The sequence below is a fragment of the Anopheles coustani genome, chromosome X (assembly GCF_943734705.1).
Source record: "Anopheles coustani chromosome X, idAnoCousDA_361_x.2, whole genome shotgun sequence".
Classification (NCBI taxonomy): Eukaryota; Metazoa; Arthropoda; class Insecta; order Diptera; family Culicidae; genus Anopheles; species Anopheles coustani.
Window position 1 is genome coordinate 8,380,631 of NC_071290.1, and position 24,222 is coordinate 8,404,852.

Below are 24,222 nucleotides of genomic sequence, written 5' to 3' on the forward strand. Positions count from 1 at the left end.
TATATTTTTGAAGGAGGAGAGATCATTGTTGACCATGACACAGGATTTGGCCGGGCCCACGCACGCATGCATAGTATAAGCAAAAGAAAAGAAGAAAAAAACATTCGATGGTGTGGTTGCGAGTACCTTTTAAAGGATATATCCTCCTGAAAATGATGATGCTGCGATCAGCAGAGTGAAATGAGCGAGCTTTTCCTACTATAACCACACAAAAACACCGGACCGGAAAAAAACACTTTCCCACACAGACAGACGCACGACCGGAGGAGGTGCAGATGAATTCATATCCCCCCTCCGCCCTACCCGCCACCTTATGCTAAGCCTACCCCCTGCCCTTCGGGTTTTTTATTTCTTGGTTTCCAATATTGTGGAAAGGAGAATGGAGGGAGTGGTTTGGGTATCGCACACTTTTAACGAACTTGCTTGGCGAGTGATTTTATCGCGAGTGTAAGGAGAAAAAAGGGGGGGGTGGGGTTGTAAGGAGGCCTCTGATTTGATGACAAGAGTTGATGAACAGTAAATGGCAGGCCTACTGGGAGGGATGGGTGGGAGTGTGTGGGGGGTCTAGAGGGTGGTTCGTCGGGGTTGTTGTGGGTGGTGGAAGAGCGGAGGGATTGGGGGGAGTGTGGGATGGAAGGGGAGTCGATGTTGTTGCAAAGAATAAGAAAGTAAAACAAATTACTGGTGTGAGTTCATCAAAGCTTTAGCTATCAACGATTGATGGTGATAAAGATTTATAAAAAATATATATATATTAACAAAAAAAAAAAAAATATATATATATATATAATATACATATTATATCGTGTGGCGAAGTTATTTCGTAAGTTAGCAGAAAACGAACACAGAATTGATCAGAATACTACTATAAATAAAACAACGTGGGGGCACAGCAACCGACTTTGTCACGAAATATTCCGTCTAAAATGTATCTAGCAAAAAAACAAAGCTGTTTAAGATGTGTCGTTGGGCGTACCGTTGTGTTTGAAATTCATACCAAGAGATGCGGATTTAATATTTAAACAGAGAAACCTAGTTTCAACGATGTTCGCGCGCGTGGGGTGCGTAGGCAAAAATGGCGAACATGGCAAAACAAAACAAACACATTAAATTAATTGTAGAACGAGGACGAGGATCATATAAAGCGCAAGCGGAAGTTGCAAATAACGACTAACACAGGGTAACGAAAACGGCGAGGAAGAGTTGGCGGACGATAACCTTTTTAACGCTTCAGGGACTCCCGGACGTGGTCCGATATCGCGCGGATAGTAAATTGTTTTTAGCTAGCGGCCACGAACGGTGCCACCTCAAAACCTACCGGCCCTGCCGCCCAACTCACCCCTACCCCTCCCCTCCCTCCCCGCCTTCCCACACCCAAAACGAGTGGGGAAGGGATGGGGCTTTTTTAGACGCTATAACTGGATTGCTCAAAACGAAGGATAAGTTGACGTTGAGGTTTAAGAGATGCGCATGATGTACCTATCTGTGTCCGCTTCCATCGCTGCCCGTGTGTACCTTCCCCCAACCCCCCCCCCATCCCAAACCCTGCTCACCTACCATGTCTGTGCTTTAGCAATTAGCCTTCTCCATCCGTTGCGTGTATGTGTGTTGGAGTGTTTGTGAGAGTGAGTGTGTGCACTTAGCCAATTAGTAAAAGTGTTTTTGTGAACCGGAATGGCAGGTTCAAACCCTGATCCTGATCCACTTCCCCCCCACCCTCAAACGCCCGTAACTGTTAACAGTAGCACCGCAACCAATACAGCTAACCACTACGCGCATAGATTTATCAGATATTCCCAGTGCTCTTGGGAGGTACGGAAAACGGGGCGGCAAGAAGAGGCAAACAGCAGGTGAAGAGCGTTGGGTTTTTAGAAGGCTTCCCCGTGCCAGTGATATGACAGTTTCAGGGTAACGCAACGTACAAAACAAAACAAAACTCAAAGAAGAAAATAGGAAACCACGGTGTGTAAACGTGTAACGCTTACATCGTACGGATGCAGCATCCCAGCTTCAGGAAGGACAGAGAAAGGAAAACACGACGGTGTAGATTCTTTTACAATTGCATGGCAGGGCAGTACATGCAATGGAGGCGCCCAGTCACCGTTAAGCAAAACAATTACAAGAAAAAATGAAATAGGTAAACCAACTACACATTGCAAGGCGATGAAGTCAGGGGGGAAAGGAGAGAAAGAGCGGGAGGGAAGAGGTAAACAAACAAAAACTAAACGAAACGAAAACGAGAACAAACTTCGAGGAAGGAAATGGTGTAACTTTCATTTCAAGTGTACAACTAATGTGATTGCGTGCGTGTGTGTGTATGCGCGCGTTTGTGTGTTGTTTGGAGTGCAATCCAAGAAGAGAGATGACGAAGATATTAAGCAGCCCAGGTAGTTTCCTTGGTTTTTTGTATGTGCAACAGAAGCACACATAAACACATTCAAGCAGGAAATTAATTAATTCGTAGGTCCGTGGAGGAGGTAGGTTTGAGAGAAGGATGAGGAAAATTAGTGGAATTGATTATAAGTGAAGATGGGGAAGGGGGGATTGAGGGGGGGGGGGGGGGTTGTAAGGATTGGGAGAAACACAAACCCAGATACGAAAACAGTAGATATTAAGGAATGGAAGATTCAATTAAAGAAGAAGAAAAACATTTTAAAAACTTTTCCTATTGAACTTGTTACAGGATAGAAAGATGGAGAAAATGGAGCCAGATAGAATCTGCTAGACTTACTGACACTTGCATCGACACGCACACGCACACTAACAAACGTACACACGCGAGACGCGCATATCCTTTGGTAAATTTCATAAACCTCCACTACCACCCGGAATACGTACGGGCGATCGGAGAATCGGAAAAACCCTCCCTGTCTTGCCTGCATGACACATTTTCCCATCATCCCCCACCCTCCCTTCCTGTCTCCGCTTTCCCAAGGGGCAGGACACCTGCGGCTAATACGGCTACCAATGTCGCACGGTACAGACTTATGCATTTTAAATAGAAGAGAAACGAATATTTTTACTAGAATAGTGCACAATCAAGGTGTCCGAATGAGGGACAGGGGGAGAGGGAAGGGGGGGAGGGGGGGGGCTTCAGGGCAAATAAATCGGAAGCGAAAGCACTACCGCTACAGGAAATCGATGCGAGGGCGATACCCCCTAGCGTAAGGCAAAATAGTAGCAACAGCTTAGATATATATATATATAGATATATATTCATATACTTTCACCTCGCTAGCAAAAGCGAGTGTGTGTGTGTGCGTGTGTGTCATGGACTTAAAAATCGAGAAAAAAAGAAAATCAAAAGAAAATGAAAATGAAAATGAAAACGAGAAACAAACAAAAAAAAAACATTTCAATGTTCAGTGTGCTCTCCATCACGAGGAATGTGCAAGTGGCTAAAAACATATTTAGTGCAAAAGAAAAAGATACATGTGCAAAAGCAAAAGAAGAAAACATAACAAAACAATGATGGTAGGCAGGAAACAGGAAGAGATAAGTGTGATGTTTTAATGGTACTATTATAACACTACTCCCACTACTACTACTACTACTACTACTACTACTACGACTACTACGACTACTACTACTTCTACTACTAATTCTACTATTATTATTATTATTGTTATCATTACTTCAACTCTCATTTTCTGAAAACTTGTCGGTGCCTCACCACACCAATATCTTTGCTAACACACAGGCACACACAAAACATTCATCCTATTTGGCAAGCGGGAAAGGTGAGAAAAGCGTGATCAAACAGTGCGTAGCGTGTAGGGTAGTAGTAGATGTACACTCTGTCGCTTCTTTTTTTTTGTTGTTGTTTGGTTTAAAAAAAAGAAAACCAACAAAACGAGAAAACAAATGATTATTATAAAACACAACAAAACGAAGAAACGAAAACAAAAAAACAATGCGATACTGGGATAAGTGCTGGCCACTTAGAAGAAAAAGATGCGTACATACATACATTACATAAAGATAAATGATATATTTTTTTCAAATATCATTGTCAGATGGAAAATGAACCATCCTGCTGCAGAGAGAGAGAGAGAGAGCATAATAGAAGGATAGAAACGAAAAAAACGGGCTAGCGTCGGCAACAAAATATTCATCAGAGATGGATCATGCCCTCAGGGTGAAATCGATCGAGTTGGTTCTGCTTCGGAGCTGAGGATCTGTTTAAAGAAAGTTGTGCGCAAACTGTGGGAAACTGTACCGGGCACTTCGAAGGACTCTCTTTCGATGTCAAACATCGTTTTGTTGTTTTTTTGGCTGGGCTGAAGAGAACGTTTATCTGCAGCAACACGGTTTCCAGTGCTCTATGGTACTACTAGCTGCTAATCCTTTTGACTTTTGATGTATGTGTGCGCGTGTGTGTGTGTTTATGTGTGTGTGTGTGTATTTGTTATCCCAAATTTGTATGCTCAATATTTTGCTCCTCCAACACGCGAGGGACACAAATCCCAGCTTTTTCCCCTCATCTCTCTCTCTCTATCACTCTCTCTAGCTCACAGTTTTGTCCTTACATCCCCGTACACACACTCATACACAAACACACACACCCGACGTACTTCGACATCGACATCGGTGTGTCCTATTCTGGGGGAGATCAAGGATCGGAACCGATCGGGGATAGGATTGTTTTTCCGCATTTTCCCACAACCCAATTAGGGGAAAGAAATGCGGCAAACCGGCTTCAGACGGATGGGAGTTGAGGGAGGTGGAAGTGGTAAGGGAAACAAATGTTTCGAAGCTGCGGACGCTATGCCATTTTGGAGGGAACTCCACTGTGTTTCGACCGTTGTTTTTGAGTGTTGATCCTTGATGGTATGTGTGTGTGCGTGCCCGGAACGAAAATCGAGTTGGGAAGGAACAAAACCTTTGCAACATAAACAAATGAAGAAAAAAAAAAAACAAAACCAGTAACGAACCAATTACAGCCGAACTAGATGCGGAGCGGAGTAAAACGGAGCATTCACAGCAAAAGGAGGAAAAACAAACAAAAAAAAAAAAACACAGAACCGGAAGCACACTTGCATGGAACAAGAAAACAAAACAATTATACGTCAGATATGTAACAAGTAACGCATACATATAATTAATCATCTTGAGACATTCCTATTAAACAAAAAAAAACAATGTTGTTATTCTAAGAGAACAAAAAGTATTTTATGAGAGAAAAGAGTATAATAAAATATGTTATGCATAAAAAAAACAAACAAAAGATCCTTAGGTTTCCCGACCAGAAACCGAGTTCCAGAATCCAATTCCGAACCGATTTCTTCGAACTAGTTGGAATCTACGAGAAAAAAAAACAGGTGTAAAAAAATAATTTCATTTGGACGATTGTAAGACGATCTCGTTACCAAACATCCAAACGAACATTCTTAAACATACATGTTAACAATGTGAGTTGCATTGTATTGATTATAAATTATTTGAATTGATGCTAAGGAAAGAAACAAATTGCTAAAGAGTGGGAGAAAGAAATTGAAAAGTTGTCCCGATGCATTTAACCCAACTTGTGTATGAAAATTGATAGCCCGATTCGATCGAAGTCGTTGTTGAGGCTGATTTTCACCTCACCAATACACGGATGAATTGATGCACATCCTTCCTTGACTTCTTCCTCCCCTTTCCTTGCCGAATGTCAATGGGACAAATATTTATAATTTGATTAAAATCATAGTTTTATTTTTTGAAACAGCTTTCATAAGATGTATGTCGATGATTTATACACAAAACAAGAAACAATGAGACACGTATGTAATGTAAAACAATAATATCACGGCGCCGCTAAATAGCTTAACTAATGGCCGATGGCGATGTGCCCGAAACCTGGTGGTGTCGCATGCCCCCAGCCCCGTATGTTGGTTGTGTAAGTATGTGTGTATGTCTTCTTCGGCTTCTTCTTCTTCTTTATCATTATTCTTATTCTTCCTTTTCTACTACTACTACTACTACTAGTTACGCTATGCGAGAACAACACATGTTCTTGCAATGTTGAAGCTCCATTGGCTTCGCCGTTGTGCGCTTTCCGAGGTTGACTGATTCGCGTATCGAGTTTGGTACTGCAATGTGTACGGTGGTGTAGCCCTAATCAGCTACATCCGGGAGGTAGATTGCGTACAAATGCGAGCTACACCACTCGGCCTGATACCCATGCGAATGTGTTATCCGTGTGTATGGTAGACACGACTTAAAGGTGTGCCACTGTGTCTGGTGATGGTGCATGTCTTCGAGTTGTAGGCTTAGAAGAGGGTTGAGTCGTTAGCAGGGCGTGCTATCGTGGCACGGGCCGACGAACGGGCAGTCAGCACGAACTGGTTCAGATGCTGCGTGAACGTCGGCAGATCCTGGTGGAGAGAAATGAGTTTCAATATCATAGCGTTCGGGGAAGCGAGACGAGAAGGCTTACCGTGCACTGGCAGAGCTTATCCCGCAGCTCCGGGGTGAGTGTGTGGCACACGCTGGTGAAGAGGAGATCGTAGAAGTGCCGCCGGTTGGCGCTGGCCAGCTCGAACAGCAGCGCGACCAGCAGCTCGTGGTGCGCCTTGCCCTCCACCGTGACGAGCAGGTTGAGCACGGCGTGCAGGAACGACGCGAGGTAGTGGCCGGCGAACAGTGGCTCGCGGAACAGCCGGCAGCGCTCGTTCAGCGCCTGCAGCGACTCGAGCACCTGCTGGACGAGGTCGCTGTCCTGGCTGGTCGTGATCACGCGCCCGTACGCCTCCACAATGGCCCGGTACTGACGTTCGTTCTCCACCGATGTCGGCTGGGCGGCGGCAGCTGCGGTGGCGAGCAGCTGCGCCTTCACGAAGTACCGCCAGCGGTCGCGCAGCAGGGCGTGGAAGAGCTGGAACAGGGGCGCGCTGAGGTTGTCCGAGCGGGACCCGAACCCGCACCGGTGCTCGTCGGCGAATGCGACGGGCAGCACGTCCTGCACGCACAGCTGCACGATGTCGCCGATCAGCGTCCGGTTGCCCGGCTGCTCCACGATCAGCCGGAAGATGCCCAGCAGCGCCTGGAGGGCGCGCAGGTGCTGCCGGCTTTGCGCCTCGGCCCGCGCCTGCCGCATGAACAGCTGGATCACCTGCTGCAGGAACGGTTCGCCGAGCTGCACCTGCAGCGACTGAATGGCGGCGTGCGCGAACTGCACCATCAGCTCCGGCGTGAGGCCCACCGTCTCCTGTCCGCTCACCGCCAACCCGTGGCCCTGCGTCACCTCGTACACGTGCAGCACCTGTAACGCACCGGGAAACATTTCAATTAGAGAGATGTGCATACCAGTGATGAGAATAACAACTCTTTTTAAAGATTTGAATCAATCTGAACAACCATCACGATGATTCAAATTGAGATTCGACTCTCTATGGCGCCTAGTAACTCTTTTACTCACTCTTAGGAATCGGTTCCTTATTTGGGATTCGAATCGCTACTTGAGATTCGTATCTTCACTTGAGATTCGAATCTCTATGGCGACTAGCAACTCTTTTACTCATTCACTCTTTTGGGATTCGAATCCCTGTTAAGGATTTAAATAAAAAAGGAGTAACAAAAACTATCCGTTAGGATTTAAATCAATTATTCATTAATAAGATTCAACTCAATCATTCATTCTGGGGTGAGTAGAATCTTATCACGGAATTGATTGATTTAAATCCTCACGGATATTTTTACTAACTCCTTTTTTATATGAATTTTTAAAAGGGATTCGAATTCTAAAAGAGTGGATAAGTAATTAAAAGGCATGCGAGTCGCCACACTACCAACTTTTCTACTTATTGTACTCAAGTGCTAGTCGCCATAGGGATATGAATCCCAAAAGAGTGTATTTTTGGGATAAATAAATAAATAAATAAATGTAGATGTGAGAACGAATGAATTATCTGAATTGTAGTTTGGTTGAAGAAAAGGTCACCAAAAAACAACTTTTCGCGGTTTTAGGATTAAAATTTAACAGATTGAAGAACTAACGTAGAATAAAGAGGTCAGTGTGAAGAGTTTATTGAAAAGAAAAAAACATTCTCAGCATAGTTTGAGGATTGTGGACATGGGTTAGTGAAAGTAACGTCCTGGACGTTTCCAAATATAGTAATAATGCTTAACATTCTACTAACTCTGTCTTTCTCAAATATTTGACCAAAAGTAGTTTTTCAGTTTTAATACGGCTGAAAGTTGAAAAATAAATTACTTTTCAATCGAATAACACTAGGGAAAGTTTAAGTTTAGTCTAAAATTGATTCCTTACTTAAAATGTGTAGTTTCGCACAGTATGTAGAAACACAATACCAGATTCTCAGACATTTGGATTGAAAGGTGAGCTCTTCAACGTCCATGAATTATTTGAGTGTTGGAGTCACAACTCATATTATTATTTTACATATTTTTACAATTATTGTACCACATGTTCTACTTAATATAAATGATAAAAAGTGAGCATATCATACCTTATCGATAACGTCGTGGAAGGCACCGGCCAGCATGCCCTTGGCGGCGGTGCCCAGCGACTGGAAGCCCTCGAGCAGCTCGGCCAGCAGCTGCATCTCGGCTGCGAGTCGCTCTACGCTGGCGCGCTGCTCGTGCGCCCCCCGCGCCCCCCATTCGGCTGGCCCGACTGCCAGTGTTTCGCTTGCCAGCAGGTGCACGTACTGCGTGAGTAGGGCGCAACGTTGTGCCAGCTGGCCCTGCGCCTCGTTCGGCGGGCCGGCGGCAGCGGCGGGGGCGACGCGGATCTCGACGACCGTCTCGTTGGCGTGCAGTAGTTTGCCGTACCACGGCGACAGCAGGCTGTGGATGATCGCTAGACGCACGTCCTGCGCCGTCGGGTGGTCGAGATGCGTGAGGCGGGAGACCGTGAGCGGGCCGTGCAGCAGCTCGTACAGACAACGGGCGTTCACCAGCTCCAGCTTGGCCACGTACAGCAGCGTGTTGGCGGACGTGCGCGTCAGCACCTTCCAGTCGTCCGAGCGAGCGTGATCCGTCGGCAATAGCTGCTTGATTATCTGCCCGAGCAGCTGCAGCAGCTGTGGCTCGGTCACCACTGACGGCACGCTGGACGCCGCATCGCTGCCCAGCAAGCTGCGGAACGTCCTCAGGATCTGTGCGGTGCTGCGGGTGAAAGCAAAGCAAACAAACGGAAGGGTTAATGCATGCATGCGTTAATGAAGAATAATACAATCAAATCAACTGTGCAAGTTTCTGGTGAAGTATGTTACCATACGAACAAACATTCGGATTGCGAAAGTATTATATTAACTGAAATAATCCATTATATCTAAGATTTATTAGTGTAACGTTTGCATTAAAAAAATAGACAAATTTTAACGACTTTTCATGCGAAAACGGAAAACTCTAGAAACTTTCCGTTAAAAGCAATATAAAGAGTAGCATTTGTTTTACTGCAAGAAAAAGTTTGACAACTGCATCATTTAAATTGAATCGGCCGTAGCCAAAACATTAAATCAACTACGTTTGATTGTATGTTAAAACATCCAGCTTTATCGCGGACCACGTGACCAAAGATTATGTATAGCCAGACGGCGACAAGCAGTAAAAACCCCTGGTACATTACCTTTGAAGCTTGTTAAAGTATATTAAAAATGTTTTGGGGTTCCTTAACTCCCATAGAACGCCCTATCGTGGCTGAAAACCAGCGAGAAAGGTTTGCCTGTCAAGACTATGGCGTATGGAGAGGTGTATAGTGTACACTGCCTTCCGGAAGTATGCAACATTATCAGAAACCATAATAAAGAGTACGATTCAGAGGTTTGGATACACCTTGCTACAGTAAATCATGTCCAAATATCATCGGAGGTATTGAACCATTTACAACATTACAGGTAGGACCTATTCCAACATTTTAAAGTCCAAACGGAGTAGCATTTGTTCATGAATGTTCATGTTAATAACAACTGAAAAACATCCTAACATGACTGGTTTTGTCGGCTATCGGCGGAAGTTTCAGCCAAGGACCGTAAGGCCGCTTTACTGGCCCTCGGAATACTTTTTGAAAGTACTTGAAAGATGTATCTTTACAATAAAATTTACTTCATTCAATTAGCTTGGTTAACTTTTTTCTTATCACCGACGAAAGTTTGTCTTTTTTTGTTAATGCCCTGATTTTCACCTCTACATTTCTATTTAAATAACAAACATGTGCTTATTTTTGACAAACAAAAGAACACTTGATCTAGCTGATTTTCGTGTTGACCAAAGTGTGTAGTCATAATACATCCGATGATAATTATTCACTCTACTTACGCGGCAATCAAGTCTTGCGCTAGATCACTAGGCAACCGGTGGTAGAGCCGATCGGCCGGGTGCATGCTTTCGCTCAGCAGGATGAACAGTTCCATTTGCTCCCGCGCTAGCCAGCCCACCATGGTCACCATCGAAGGAACCTTGGTGAACAGCATGGGGCACAGATGGCCCAGTATCTGGTCGAGCGGTATGAAGTCGCGAAAGTACACCCGCAGCCGCTGCTCGTCCACCTTGGCACGCAGCTCCGCCAACCCGCTGTCCGGCGTGGTGGCGATGGTTTTCAGTATGTGCAGTCCCTGCCGGTACGGGCTACTGTCGTTCATGATCAGCTGCGACAGCACCAGGTCGTGCATCTGCTCGGGCGCAAGCAGTGCGGCCAACTCCACCACGTTCATGCACTGATTATAGTAGTACAGCATGGCATTTTCTGCGCCACACAACGAGGCCTAAAACAACCGAAAATGAGGTAAGGTTTGTGGCGGTGGTGGTGATGGTTATGGGCATGTCACCTCAGATCCTTCCAGCTCCTCGTCCATCAGCTGCTCGAGCTGGTGCTGCGTGTCGTTCTGATAGAGCATCCTCTCCATCGTGGCCATGGCCAACTTCACTGGGATCACGTCCGAGAGCACCTGCTTAAGCGCTGGGTTGGCGCTGCTCACCAGTCGGTTGCTGTACATCGAGAGCAGAAAGGACCAGACCTTGAGCCGGGCAATAAACGTGGCGGGGACGGTCGCACGAAACGTGTACTGGTAGAACCCGTCGAAAAATTCCTCCCAGTTGAGTGTACTGTTCATCTCTAGGCCCCGGGCCGCGCTCCACTGGGTCAAATCGTTCAGCTTGTCCTGGTACAGCTCGTCGTCCAGTGGCAAATCAGGCTGACTGTGCAGCTCGGTCACACCCTGCAGTACCAGCACGAAGGTGGCCGGTGCTAGCACCTGCTGGCGGTAGTGCAGCTCTGTGAGCGCCAGCATAGCCGAGATGGACACGTCGTTCGTCTCACGACCGGCTCGCACCAGGCTCAGTCGGATCAGGCACTGCACCAGCCACGGCTCGACGCTGCTCAGCTCGATCCAAGAGAAGTATTGTTGCAGCATCTGCAACAGCTCGATCGTGCACTGCTGCAGAGCGATCGGCCCGAACGCTGCAGGTGGTCCGTTGCAGTCGCTGGAAAGATAGTGCATACAGCAGGGTTCGAGTGCGCGCAGCAGTCGGGGAATGAAAGGTGCCACGTTCGATTTAAACTGCTGCTGTTGCGCGTAGGACACGACGTACTTCTCCTGCGTAATGCTGTCGCCTAACGCCCGCGCGAGCGCAAGCCCGATCGGGAAGCGCTCGTTCAGCAGCTGCAGGATGTGATCGATGTACTCGGGATACTCGGCCGGGAACTGCAGGCTGGCGACGAGCGACAGGATTTGCGCTACCTTATCGCGCTTCAGGGCGGGCGTGTCCAGCGGATAGTTTGACAGCAGCTTGATTAGGCCGATGCGTAAGCGCTGCGTTTCGGCCGCGCTGAGGGATGTGTATTTGTGCAGCGCCGACTCGAGCGTGGACGAGCCGAAAAACCATAGGTACTGGTTCTGGAAAGTGTTCAAGTTGTCGAGACAATACTGCCAGTTAAACACCGTGTCCCGCATGTGCTGTAGATCCGCATCGAGCTTTCTCTTCTCCGCGTTGGTCGTGTCGATTTGGTAGAATCGGACGAGCATTTGCTCCACCTCCTGCCGCATCCTGCCATCCTCAGCGGTGTACAGTTGCTCGGCCTGTGTGACAAATTTCAAATGCAACGGAATCACACCATCGTACGAAGAAAGCCGGGTCCTGCCTACTAAGTCTCTTACCATAATTACTGGAACGTGCGACCTGGGACGTCCTATGAATGATGGAATGGTTGATTGAATACTTTTATCCGTGGCATTCGGATACGAATGATTTCTAGACAACTATTCGCCGCTTTCTAATGCACATCCACTACGAGCGCATCCTCCACTTTTCTCTACTCCTGCCGTTTACTATCACTTCTCTTTTCGATGCCGGTAAACTCTTCCGCACGACCGAACCCGTCGCGACATACCAACAAAAGTGATTCCGCACTCGTAGAGTTCAAAATGAAGGTTGGGTTTTAACCAAGATCGGTTAAAGAGGGAGGTCACCATAGCGACTGGGAAAATTTGACAGTTAGTTCAAATGTTCATGGCTTCGCACCGAAGAGCGCTCTCAATAGTTTTTCGATAAAATGCACGGTGATCCAGAACTGCCATTTTTTTAAATTAGTTTTGAACTAACTTTCAACAGAACGATTTTAATGATAATAGGTTTGCGCTAACCTCATTCCTTATCAATCTTGGTTTGTCCTATCAAAAAATGTCGAAATCGATTATACAGGGTGCCTCATTTATCAGATAGGCTTTCACCTAGCAAAAATATTAAATTTAATTTAACTTTCGGTAAAAGGGTAAATGAGGCCTCGGCCTAGATCCGCGCCTTTAGGCGCGGGATTTGCGCCTTAAGCTATGCAAAGGGCGACGCATGTATTCTTTTTGATTGTTTGAACGCTAACGGCTTGTTAAAAAAATAGTTAAACTAATTATGCAGGTTGGATGCAAGGTAATTTACTTTTACATGTTAGTTAGCCTTGTAATTTATACTACACAGGATGGACAACAGGAACCAATGAGTTTAGCCGAAGACAATTTTTGGCGACTCGCTCTAGCGGCTCGTTTTACCTTCCCTTCTTGGGAACACACAGCATTGGTTTACCTTGGGTATAGTACATTGACAACTAGATTGAATCTGTTATTCACACATCTAGGCCTACGACAAACAACATGGCCTTCACGCGGAATGGAATGATCAGGTTTACTTACTAAATTATACTAAACTTTTCGTGTTACAAAATGAAATCTCAAATTCATTATTCTGAACTGCCCGGCTGAAATAAATTCATAGGACATTGAAAAACCTGCCAAGGTTTATATACCACGGCCAACAGCTAAATCGTCATAAAGAATGTCACTGTCATTTGAATAGAAAAAGAAAACAACACACTAAAAAACAACAATCACACAAAAGTTGATCGATCCTGCTGGCGTTCAGTGAAAATTAAGAAAGGTTCAATTATATCTGCATAACTGATTGCTCGGCTGCGGTTTTTCGGTGAAAAGATTTGCCAATTTTTGATTTTTCATCAAATACAACACGCTTTGGTTGGAATTTTCGTAAAGGATGCGGTTTGCCTTCGGAGCAAAAAGGAGTGTACACACATCGCGTTGAAGGTTACGCCGAACGCTGGTGGGAAAAGCATGCAAATAGTTTGGTAAACGGTCGATCATGAGTGAATAACGTACAGAACAGAAAAGCAATGGAAAGTGAAAAGTTACTGATGGCCGCCGGTGTTACCGCGGCCGTTGTTGTGGGAGCATTTGTGTTCTGGGGACCCTCAGGTAGGTGTGCTCAGGATGGAAAGGCACAGGACTACATCCACAGGAAGCGATCGATACGCGTCTCTACCCTCCTGTGGATTAGTATTTGTCATCCCCAAGTGGACTGGCTGGTGATGGGTTGGGCTAATGTAAATGTCTTTTTTTCCTGTACCGCAGGCTCGTCGAAGCTACGGCAGCGTCGCGGCCAGATAGCGGGGTTGCATAATTTCGGAAAAACCTGCTTCTTGAACACGCTGCTGCAGGCGCTCGCCGCCTGCCCCCAGTTCATCGCCTGGCTGCAGCTGCACAACACCAAAGATAAGAAAAGTCTCGTCTCGTCGTTGCAGAACGTGCTGGAGGTGGTCAATGGCACGCATCCGACACTGCGCGGCGACCCGTACGCTCCGGGTGCCGTCATACGCGCCCTGCACGCCTTGGGCTGGGTGATTTCACCCGAGGAGCACGATGCCCACGAGCTGCTGCTGGTGATGCTCAGCTCGCTCGAGGAGGAGGTCTCGAAGCCGCGCAAAATTGGCTGCCTCTCGGATGCGCTCGATGATATAGGCGGTGCAGTACGGGGTCCTGCGGGTGATGGTATTGGCGGGGGCGATATTTCTAGTGGTTTCCACCCGATCCCGGCCCGACCTTCCAGCGCGATGCTGTCCGACTTTTGCAACGCCGAGTACGACGAGTCGACGATCCTGACGCGGTACACCCGCTCCGAAGCTCACACGCCCGACTCGCCGCACTCGGTGTGCACGGAAAACGAGGAGCAGTCCCAGGATGGGTCGCTGCTCGAGTTCGGTGCGTCGCCGGCGCACACCATCAGTGCGGCGTTCTCCGGCGGGGTCAGTCGGCGGTTCATCGACGGCAGTCGGGTGGCCATGCCGCCACCGCTGCGGCAGGCGGACGCCGAGGCGAGGGCTGAGCCCGGCGGTTTTGCCGGCAAGCGGCATTCCGCCTCGTACCGCTCGCTTGAGCGCCTGAATCGGGGGCCCGGTCGGGTGTCGGTGTGGGGTGACAAGCAGCACCAGCAGATACCGCATCCGTTCCGCGGCGGCATGGGCAGCCAGCTGCAGTGCGGCGGCTGCGGCTACAAATCCACCGTGCGGTACGACAAGTTCGACAGCATCACGCTCCCGCTGCCCGAAACGGCCGCCCCCGGGCTCGGCATCGGCAACCTGCTGTCCGATTTCATCCAGCCGGAAATGCTCGACGCGGTGCAGTGCGAATCGTGCCACGAGACGACGACGCACACGAAGACGATCACGTTCAGCAAGCTGCCCGCCTGTCTCTGCATTCACATCGCCCGCACGACCTGGCTGGCGAGTGGGCGAGCGCACAAGCGCCTCGACAGCATACACTTCCCGGAGACGCTCTCGATGGCGCCGTACAGCTTCGTCCAGCCGGGGCTGAACAGCAACATCAGCACGCCCTGGGGCTCGACTACCTCGCTCTACACGGCCGGCCTAGTTAACCTAGGGCAGACTGAGGGAGGCGACTGTGCAAGCAACGAGGGAGCGTCCGGCAGCTCCATGACCTTCGGTTCGTACACGTTCGGCGCAATGTTCCCGCGTAACCTGTACCGGCTGCTGGCAGTAATCGTACACTCCGGGGAGGCTAACGCAGGCCACTTCGTCACCTATCGCCGGGGTGCACTGCGGAATTCGTACAAGTGAGTGTTTGCCAGGTGGAAGCAACAATATGCGCTTCCACTTATACCGGTCGATCGGATTTGGAATTAAAAAAACCCCCCTAAATTGCCCTTGCCTTTCAGATGGTACTACACGTCGGACACCGTGGTAAGGGAGGTTCCCATCGAAGAGGTGCTGAACAGTTCCGCCTATATGCTTTTCTACGATCGTGGATCGTCGTCGAAGTACCCGTAAGGTACGTAGGCGTTGGTGTTGGCGTTGACGTTGGTGGCGAGAGATACAGTGAGAGGGGCATCGCTTGTTTTTTTTTATAACTTTCCTTACTCATTGCTTTGACCCGTGATTGTGATGTGTACAGTGCAGTTAGTTAAGTTAAGAAGGAAATACTGTTTACCGTTAGATACTACTTGAGAGACATTTAAGAATTGTTGTTCGTGCATTTCGCCTTCTTTCCTAGTTTACCATTACGAGGCGCTCCACAGCCACCACGTCTAGCCTGGTGGTAGAGCAGACTGTCGAAACCCAACCAGGCGCGAACAGCGACCGCTTGATCAGGAGCTGAAGTCTAGTTGTGTATTTGTGAACAGTTATCGTAGACGTTTTCATCCTGTTGCGGAGCGATGGAGTAGCAAAGAGAGCTAACGCAACACCGCAACACGAAATGCGGTGTGGTGGCAGCCCCGGTACTGGTAGCACAAAACGCTCTCAAGGTTGTAGCTTGTACGTGTTTTTATGTAGAATCAACTCGTCGTCGTACGGTGCGCTTTCCTCATGAAGGCAGGAAGTCACGATTTGCTCGGAAGGAAAGAAGCTGCCGCGCGGCGCCTTGACGCAGAACCACTTTCCCAAACGAAGTCCAATACAGCGCGCACCGTTCGTAGCATTGTGCAGCTTGTGCAACGCACCAGTCAGGTTGCACGTGTCGCTTTCTTGTCTACTATTCGCTGCTAAATATACATATATATATATTTCTCTAACTAATTCCAACTAGACGAGCGCGTTAGTCTATTTATTTTCGATAGATATTTTCTTTACTATTCGTCGGTTCCATAGGCAAGCTGCTTTGCGCCTGTGAGAAACATTGTCGTAATAAAAAGAAAACAGTAAACATCGGTGAAAGGATAAGTCACAGCTGGCTGGAGGAAGGAAACGGTCCCACGTTATTCAACGATATCGATCAAGTTAAGGTTAAATAATAAATGAAGCAAACGCATTGGCGTCCTTCGCTTCAATAGGCCGCAGCCCTAGACCGAACGATATACTAGCAACCGTGAGATTGTGAATGACGAGCGCGAAATCTTGTCCGTAACGTAAGGTGGAACAGACATGGTTGTTGATGAAAGCGACAACGGGTCGACTTGCATTCCCCAAAACCGTTTCTCAGCAGCAGCGAATCTGTTCCTCAAAAGATGTTGTAGGTAAACCTAAAGGAAAAAAACCAACAAAACAGACAAGAATGTGCGGTTCCCAAATAAATATGTCATATTATTGTCAAGTGACTTATTGGGTCTTCTACCTTAAATTTCTTAGTCGCCCACACCGATCAAAATCGAACACACACATTCACACCGTGCTGTAGGCAATGGCTTTGTCGGGCTTCCAAAGATGTGAAATCTAATTTCGAAAACTGCGACCCGATTCTGAAATATGTTAATGAGACCTGTATTTTCGATTGGATGGTATTTTTAGTGTGCTTTGGGGGGCTGCGAACCAGGGAAGAAAAGAAGAGAGAAAGAGAGATAGTAACGGGTGAATGAGACGGAAGAAGGAGATGGATGTAGAGGGAAAAAGATTTCATCTTCCGAAAACAAACTGGATAAGGAAGGTTGGGGTGCGGTACAGATATCTTGGTAGCAGGACTTTTTATGCTTGCTGTGGACCTGCCGCTCTCCTGTTCCTGTTTCCGCGGGCAGCCGGGATTTGTTAGCTGCTGGGAAACAAAACCGTACCGCTCCAAAGGCCAGTGAGATCACATGAGCGAGAAAAACAAGTGCAAAAAAAAAGACAACCTTTCAAAAAAACGCTGCATTACGGTCACCGGTCCGGCGATTCCCTATTTAGCAAAAGTAAAAGGCACCTCGCACCGGCAGCATATCAAATCAGGGCATGCACACGGGAGGACGTTCTGTTCGTCGATACATTGAGCTGCTCCCGTTCTTCCACTGGTTGCGCACCACATTTCCGTACCACAACGTTCTTTGGCCCATGGTCTTTTGGCTTGCATTCCCTTCTTCCTCGGAAGGCGCGGAAACAGGAACCGACAGAGAAGGAGCAATCGCGCCGTACGCCACGGAACGAAACAGGTAAGGAAGAGGCTGCTGCAGGGGTCGCCACAGTTTGGTGAAATCCTGATGGAGTCGGGGAATGATTATTTACTTTTTCAACGGCACCTTCGGGCTTGCCAATTCCAGGGACTAACCTGAGCGGAATACCATTTTGTAAATACCATAGCAATTGAATGCAGAAAAAACGCCAACTTCTGGTCTACAGGACGAGAAACTTGCTGAGCCTGTAACAGTGGAAGAAAAATACTTCTAGTTACTTAAGGTATGGCCATACCGGTCCATGCATTGCACTTAGCAAAGATATGAATGTAATAAGAAAAACAAAAATCACAGATAGATTGATCAATCAAATAAAACTCGTGATCTGAGCATCAACACTATACACGCGCCGTTTCACAAGGAATCAAGGTGAAAATCCCTGTGCACGGCGTGGGGACCAGGGGTCGCCAAATATTTTGACTGACTAGCATTTGCATTTGCTACTAAGCAATTTTTCTGCGAGCGAAGCTGTTGATCCCCGAATCGTGGATTACCGGACTATCGGTAATTGTAATTGCAACACATTCTTGATCGACTCTTTCTATTATTTTACAAGCGAATACACTCCATGCAGTGAATTTAATTTACTCCAGCCATTTGTTGCTATAAAGTCATTTGTTACTGAGCAGTGAAAATTAATACAAAACAATTAAGTTGAATTGAAAATGAATTTCGAATCGTGGACTGATTTTCTGGCGAACCCTCGATACTCCTTACTAGTTTGATTTAATTAAACAAATGGGTATGCGGTGAACTAATTTGAGTTGTTTTTTTTACTTTTTTAAAGTACTTTCTAATGTTTTCGATAAGTTGTTACATCTTCTCTTAAATACATAAGTTAACTGCATAGCATCATCAAATGTCGATTGCACAACTACTTCATGCACTGCTATTGAAAGTAACCGACACCTACTTCTCTAATTCTAAGCTGAGATATGTTTTACGGTTTTGCGTAACAGTTCTTTTGCAATAAACCAATTTTGCAAATGAATCTCTCGCTCTATTTAATTTTTACTACTTACTACTGTGTTTATTTACTTATTATTTTTATTACATTATGTTATATATTGGTGGTGTTTTGTTCTATTCTATTTTCAACATTTATAACGAGTAGCAAAAGGCCTAAAGAATAACACCACTTACTGAATTTTATTTCAAATCTAAATGTCGCTGTTTCGCGGCTCGATCCGAAAAAAATAGTTTGCGACCGCTGGTATAACCCTTTAGTGAACCAGGAAAATTCTCTATTTAGTGCATATTGCAATATTCTAAATTTCGAAATAAAAAAATTGTCATTTCATTTGTCAACGGTGTCTGCTTCCGTGCTTCCTATTGGCTCTTCTAGATCCCGTCGGCCCTAGTTGCTGTAGTTTGTGTCTGCTCCCAAACGGATTAATTTGCTGATAAGGGTAATACTTCCAACACGGGAGCCCGGTGGTCCCTCCATCATGCCGCACCGAGCGCAGACGCTCCGGGATGTACGGCGAAAAATCGCCAAAACGATGATCGCCTGGCCTAAACCTGTCGACAGAAGAGACGAGGGAGCAGACTATAAAACGAACGCTTCCCTCTCCTCCCCGCCGCACACCGCGCCGGATCGGGATGTTCGGGATCGGCCGAAGGGAAGGGGGAGCGAAGGCATGGTTGGTAGATGCGGTGCGCAGGCGAGGAAACCGGGTGGTGTAGTATCGGCAAAAGGATTGGCGTTGCGAGGAAGGGGAGCAATCGGCCGGGAGACGTGGGCGGGTGGGGGGTAGTGATCGAAAAAATAAAGACAGTCGACCGGCTGCACGAATGGATCAGTTTAAATTTTGCTATCCACGAGGGAGGCTCAAAACGGGCGCGAGCGCGCGCAACGAAAAAACGAAAATCCGACGACACCCAGAGTGGAGCTGCGCGGCACGGGGACGCACTATTCGGTCGGTTCGGTGTGTTTTACTGGTTTTGCTAAAACATTGTTCGCTGTTTTCATTCACCTTTTTTCCTGCGCGGAGAAAAAGACAATTTTCGGCAACTGGCCATTTCGCTAACGGTCGCGCGCAGCTTTTTCCCAACGCCAAACTTCGCCGCGCTGCGTCAAGCGATGAATCCTCGGTGAATCCTTGTGTAATGTGATGCAATTTCATTTCCGCCCGCCTGTTAGTGAACGCTCTGGATAATTCTAATCGATCGATTTCGGATCCACTTCAAACCGGCCTTCGGCAGCGCTTGGTTACTGGTGTGCAACCGTGGTGCGGCAAACAAAAGCCCCGATCCGATCCAGTGTGTGGTAACAAAGGTATGCATTGTTTGTTCGTCCTCGCTTCGTTTAGAATCCTTTAGATCCATCGGCGTCCAGTGCCTGTGTGCAGCAGTGTGTGATTCCGGCGTCGCCCTCTGATTCGCACAAATCAATCGTCTGCAATCAATCAATCAAAAAACGTTGGCCATCGTTTTTGCTGGTGATGTTGCTGTGAGATAATTTACAGGTGGAATTTGAACTAGATTCGTTTCTTTGGCGCTGCCTGAATATATTTGATCAAGCAAGAACCTCAACCGGGAATTTGACAAGTGTAATTCCTCTCGCAACCAATCAAAATGATTGATGGTTTATCGTAAAAATATCGGATTGTTGGTTCATGTTTTAATTTTTGTTTTTTGAGCTCTCTTTATAGACGAAATATCCCCTTCGTTAATCGTAAAACTATGAAATTTTGTAGATAAACGAGCGTTATTCATTCTTAGCGAACCTTTTTTGTTTCGGGCAAAGGTCAAAAAGTCAAAAAACAAGTTTTTAACTCCTTTTTAAAAGTTCGTGCAATTTCAAATGCAATTTCAAATCTCAGAGATTGATAGTAAGGAAAATTTTGAAAACTATGCAAAATGTACAGATTGACTGTTTTTTTATTTTTACCTTTGAGGTATCAAACCGTTTTGGCGATATTCGAAGATAACACTGAAATGTGCGTAAACTGGTGCTAGTGGTCAAGTTTTAGGTGTTTCGCCAGTCGCTTGCAATGTGCACGATCGTGCAATTAGCTCCTGCTCTACATATCTCTAGGATCGATCGTCGTTGGAGCTCATCGCAAAATCATTAGGGGTGGCCACCTTCGTCGTCGTCGTCGTTGTCGTCCATCGATCGAACGATCGATTCGACCGTCTGAGGGCCATGGGCAGGGGATTGATTTACGAGGGGTGGCTTCCTTCGGGCCGCGCGGAGGAAGCACCGATATCCTCCCTCCCACCGCACCGGTCCCGGTGCGGGCGGAAGGTCCAGCCCCACGAAACGATGGGTATGGTGGTGCAATTTGATTAAAATGTACTCGGCGTACCGACACCGACCCTGTTTCGGCGTTAAACTAACATTAACCATTGCGCCAGTGTAGTGGCATTCCATTACTGTCGAGTGCCCCTGGGGCCGGGGGCGGGGTAGTACCCGGCCACGGGTAGGCCAGGCTAGTAGAAATAGTAGTACCGACCGCTGGACGGTGCTCGGTTTACTCAGAGTTCAACATTTGAAACACATCATCGTACATTTCAAAGGCATCGGGCGTTTCAAGACGCACTGCTGGCAGGGATGACACTGCCCTTCCCTTGTGCGTGAGCGTTGATGGGAGTGGGAAGGGTGGAAGAATGGGCTACTGACGATGGGACAGCATGGTAACGGCCAATGCAACGAAACGGCCGTGCCTTGTGCGTGCATTTATTTTCAAGTTTGTGCTCCCTTCTTGTCCGGCTAAACCTCCTCCGACGGGAGGTTTTGTTTTTTCGTGGGATGGGTGGCGCCCCTGCCCCGTGTGCCTCCCCGCCCACTGTGACACTTCATAATTGTTTCGCCTTATGGTGGGGGGTGCGGCACCAACTTCCCATCATTGCCCGCACGGGCCGGGCGGTCGGAAGCGACTAAATTAATTACTAGCGAGTACTTCAAAAACAATTTCTAGCCGGAAATATGTGCGGCAGTATTGGGAAATCGGCAAGAAGCAACTGACCACGCTGCTGCTAGCGCCACTTTCCCCATTTTTCGTGACTCGAAACAAACTCGAAATGAATCACACACAAATTTGGCATTCGGAAATTCCCAAACAGAAGGGGAAAGAAAAGGTTTCTTCAGATATTCGTAGAGCTTTTACAAGCGTTCCCATCTATGCAACTCATTCTGTAAATTGCCGTAAACCGTGTTGTGTTACCAGAGGATTACGCATGCGTTCTTAACACGACCCTAATTTTCAACATACCTTCGGCTTTTAGCTTTCTGCCATCGACATTCGTGTGTAGGCAAGAATTTTCTCACTGTGACTCATGAGCCACAGATGACTAGCAAACAAGAAAATTCACAAGATATTATTTCTAACGCTACAAAATGCAAGTGATGATATGTCACCCTTTGCGTACCGTGAGAAGTTAGTCAGGGTCCTTTTGGAACAAGCATACATTGCTTTGGAATCTTGCCGATCATCAAAAGATACTCAACAGCAACCATTACATTATTTGAAAAAAATGAACACAACAACCTATCATTTAGTTTTAGATTGTAACAGAAGCCCTTTGTGCTGCTGTAAAACTATACAGCTGTTTTCGAGCTTCTCCAAAGGAAATGTGATTGTGTACCGGTTGAATGGGCACCATTTTTATTCTTTTGTCCAAATGCCATATCTTTGCGTTTATAATATCGCCGATGTATCCTGTATGTATCCGATTCTTTTTTATAAATGTAATGTATGAAGAACATGAGTTTAGAATCGCAACCGCGTTCAGACCCACCTCTGTACGAGAGTCTAGCAAGCCCAATAAGGACAGGAGTGACCGAAGACGGTCGTTGTGACATAGCAGTAAAACGTTAGTAAATTGACCAAATGACATTAATTAAAAAGAAAAAAAAAATATCTTTGCTATTCGCATTCGTTCTGTAATGATTCACCATCGTTGGAATTAAGTAGCGTTCATATTTAGTTAATTTTGCATTTATAAAACCTACTAAATTTTGAAAGAATATTTTTAGCCTATTCAACGCGTTGTTAATTTTACATTATGGTTGACGGAACAGTCCTTTTGTGTTTCGTTAGTACTGATAAAAGTATTGTTTTAAATAAATTTATTTAAAAAAACTCGGTATGCGATTTCAGATACCAAAATATGGCATTTGTATTGAAATGTCTTTCCAACGATATAAAATATGCGATAGATTTTTTTTCCTAATGCCTATTTTATTCCTAATGCAAAATTCATTTTTAAAATGTTAGTTTTCTTTACGCATTTAAAAACAATCACTCTACTCTCAAAGTCTATTAAGTTTAGAATTTTTTAAATGATTCAAGACCATTTTTTTTGGAAATTTACCATCCCACGACCGATTTTTCTTTGGCATTGGAAAATCAGGAGATTTTGAAAATCAGTTTTATGAAATGTCAAACCAAAGGACGCTGAAGCGACGGAGCGGTACAAGTGCAGCCTGCTAAGTCTGCTTCCTAGTTTTACCGAAGTCCCGAAGAAAAGAACGTATCGGATAGTTTCCGGAAAGCGGCACGAGCAGCAAGGATGCGTGCGTGCGTGCGCGCGTGTAACTGTGCGTGACTCACGGAAGATGAGTTTCGTTCTCGGTCGGCGAGTAACGACATTAATGTGACCCCAAACGTTGTCGGGGAATTGAATTGCATTTAGAATGACATGGGATCTGGGCCCTGTTTGCCCGGCTTCAACATTTGCATTCGTTTTTGTTTATTATTTTTCTGTCTGTACCGATTTGTTTGGTCGCCTTCTTCACACGCAAAGTCGAAAAATCGAAATCGAACGACCGAAGCGTCAAATGGTGGTGCACGTGACGAGCCGTCACGTCTGCTGGCGTACGCGGGCGCGTGTGTGTGTGTGTGTGTGTGTGTGTATGTAGCACGTTTTATGGCACACACCGAGGCCGTGAAAAAAGACCGTGCGGAAAGAATGAAAGTGACAAGAGGCGAAGAAAACCGGGTGCGTGCCGTGCGGCTGCATCGATTGATCGTGATCGTGGAGACAACGGACACCCTTGGCGGAACGGGGGTGGGGGGAGGTGGTGTAGAATGCCGATGATTAATTTCTCCCGAAGGGCACCGAACTCCCGGCCGATGGCGTCGAGCGTTTGGCATACGGTTTCATTTCCGGTGGTGCGTTCTTGTTTGCTGGCGAACAGCGACAGCTCACCGCACGCCAAACAAACCAATAAAGCCGGCCACCAGCATCATATGATCTCATAGATCGTGGATCCGTTAGAGTGCCTCGTGTCCGGCAGTTTTTGGGGGGTAAATATAGACACCGGAGTAAAAGCTCCGGGGCGCCGGAACGGAACGGGGCGGGACGGGCTGGCTGTGCGTCACGAGCGAGTGTCAAAATCCTGTAAAGCATATGCAAAGCCCGCGGAGAAGCTTAAGAAAATTTACATTCCAGCTTGCTGTTACATTGGATCGGCGATCGCTCATAAAAAGCTGACACTTTTTGGCCAACCGCGTATGCTTACCGTTTACCAGGGTGTTGGGGTGTTGCCGGGCCTGTCTACCCCACAACCCTCCTCCCCCCTCCGGACCCTGCGGACACCTCAGGTGGTGG

General features: G+C 46.8%; 2 protein-coding genes across 2 annotated transcripts; one reads left to right on the plus strand and one right to left on the minus strand.

Moving 5' to 3' along the window:
- Positions 1-5,674: 5,674 nt before the first annotated feature.
- Positions 5,675-12,317, minus strand: LOC131269582 (exportin-6-A). The gene is made up of 6 exons (XM_058272028.1): positions 12,105-12,317; positions 10,776-12,026; positions 10,267-10,712; positions 8,454-9,114; positions 6,422-7,246; positions 5,675-6,359 (listed from the first exon to the last, which is right to left on the minus strand). Exons 1-6 carry the CDS (start codon positions 12,105-12,107, stop codon positions 6,255-6,257), a joined length of 3,291 nt encoding a protein of 1,096 aa, XP_058128011.1. The 5' UTR covers positions 12,108-12,317; the 3' UTR covers positions 5,675-6,254.
- A 1,010-nt stretch (positions 12,318-13,327) lies between these two features.
- On the plus strand, positions 13,328-16,343 carry LOC131269587 (ubiquitin carboxyl-terminal hydrolase 30 homolog). The gene is made up of 3 exons (XM_058272037.1): positions 13,328-13,706; positions 13,863-15,360; positions 15,463-16,343. Exons 1-3 carry the CDS (start codon positions 13,625-13,627, stop codon positions 15,572-15,574), a joined length of 1,692 nt encoding a protein of 563 aa, XP_058128020.1. The 5' UTR covers positions 13,328-13,624; the 3' UTR covers positions 15,575-16,343.
- Positions 16,344-24,222: the final 7,879 nt, after the last annotated feature.

Excerpts from the sequence above, each read along its gene's own strand:
- LOC131269582 (XM_058272028.1), bottom strand. Across the intron at positions 10,713-10,775 it reads AGGAGCTGGAAGGATCTGAG|GCCTCGTTGTGTGGCGCAGA; the intron begins GTGACATGCCCA and ends CGGTTGTTTTAG. Across the intron at positions 6,360-6,421 it reads ATAAGCTCTGCCAGTGCACG|GATCTGCCGACGTTCACGCA; the intron begins GTAAGCCTTCTC and ends TCTCTCCACCAG.
- LOC131269587 (XM_058272037.1), top strand. The coding sequence starts at position 13,625 with ATGGAAAGTGAAAAGTTACTGATGGCCGCCGGTGTTACCGCGGCCGTT. Across the intron at positions 13,707-13,862 it reads TGTGTTCTGGGGACCCTCAG|GCTCGTCGAAGCTACGGCAG; the intron begins GTAGGTGTGCTC and ends CCTGTACCGCAG. Across the intron at positions 15,361-15,462 it reads GCACTGCGGAATTCGTACAA|ATGGTACTACACGTCGGACA; the intron begins GTGAGTGTTTGC and ends CTTGCCTTTCAG.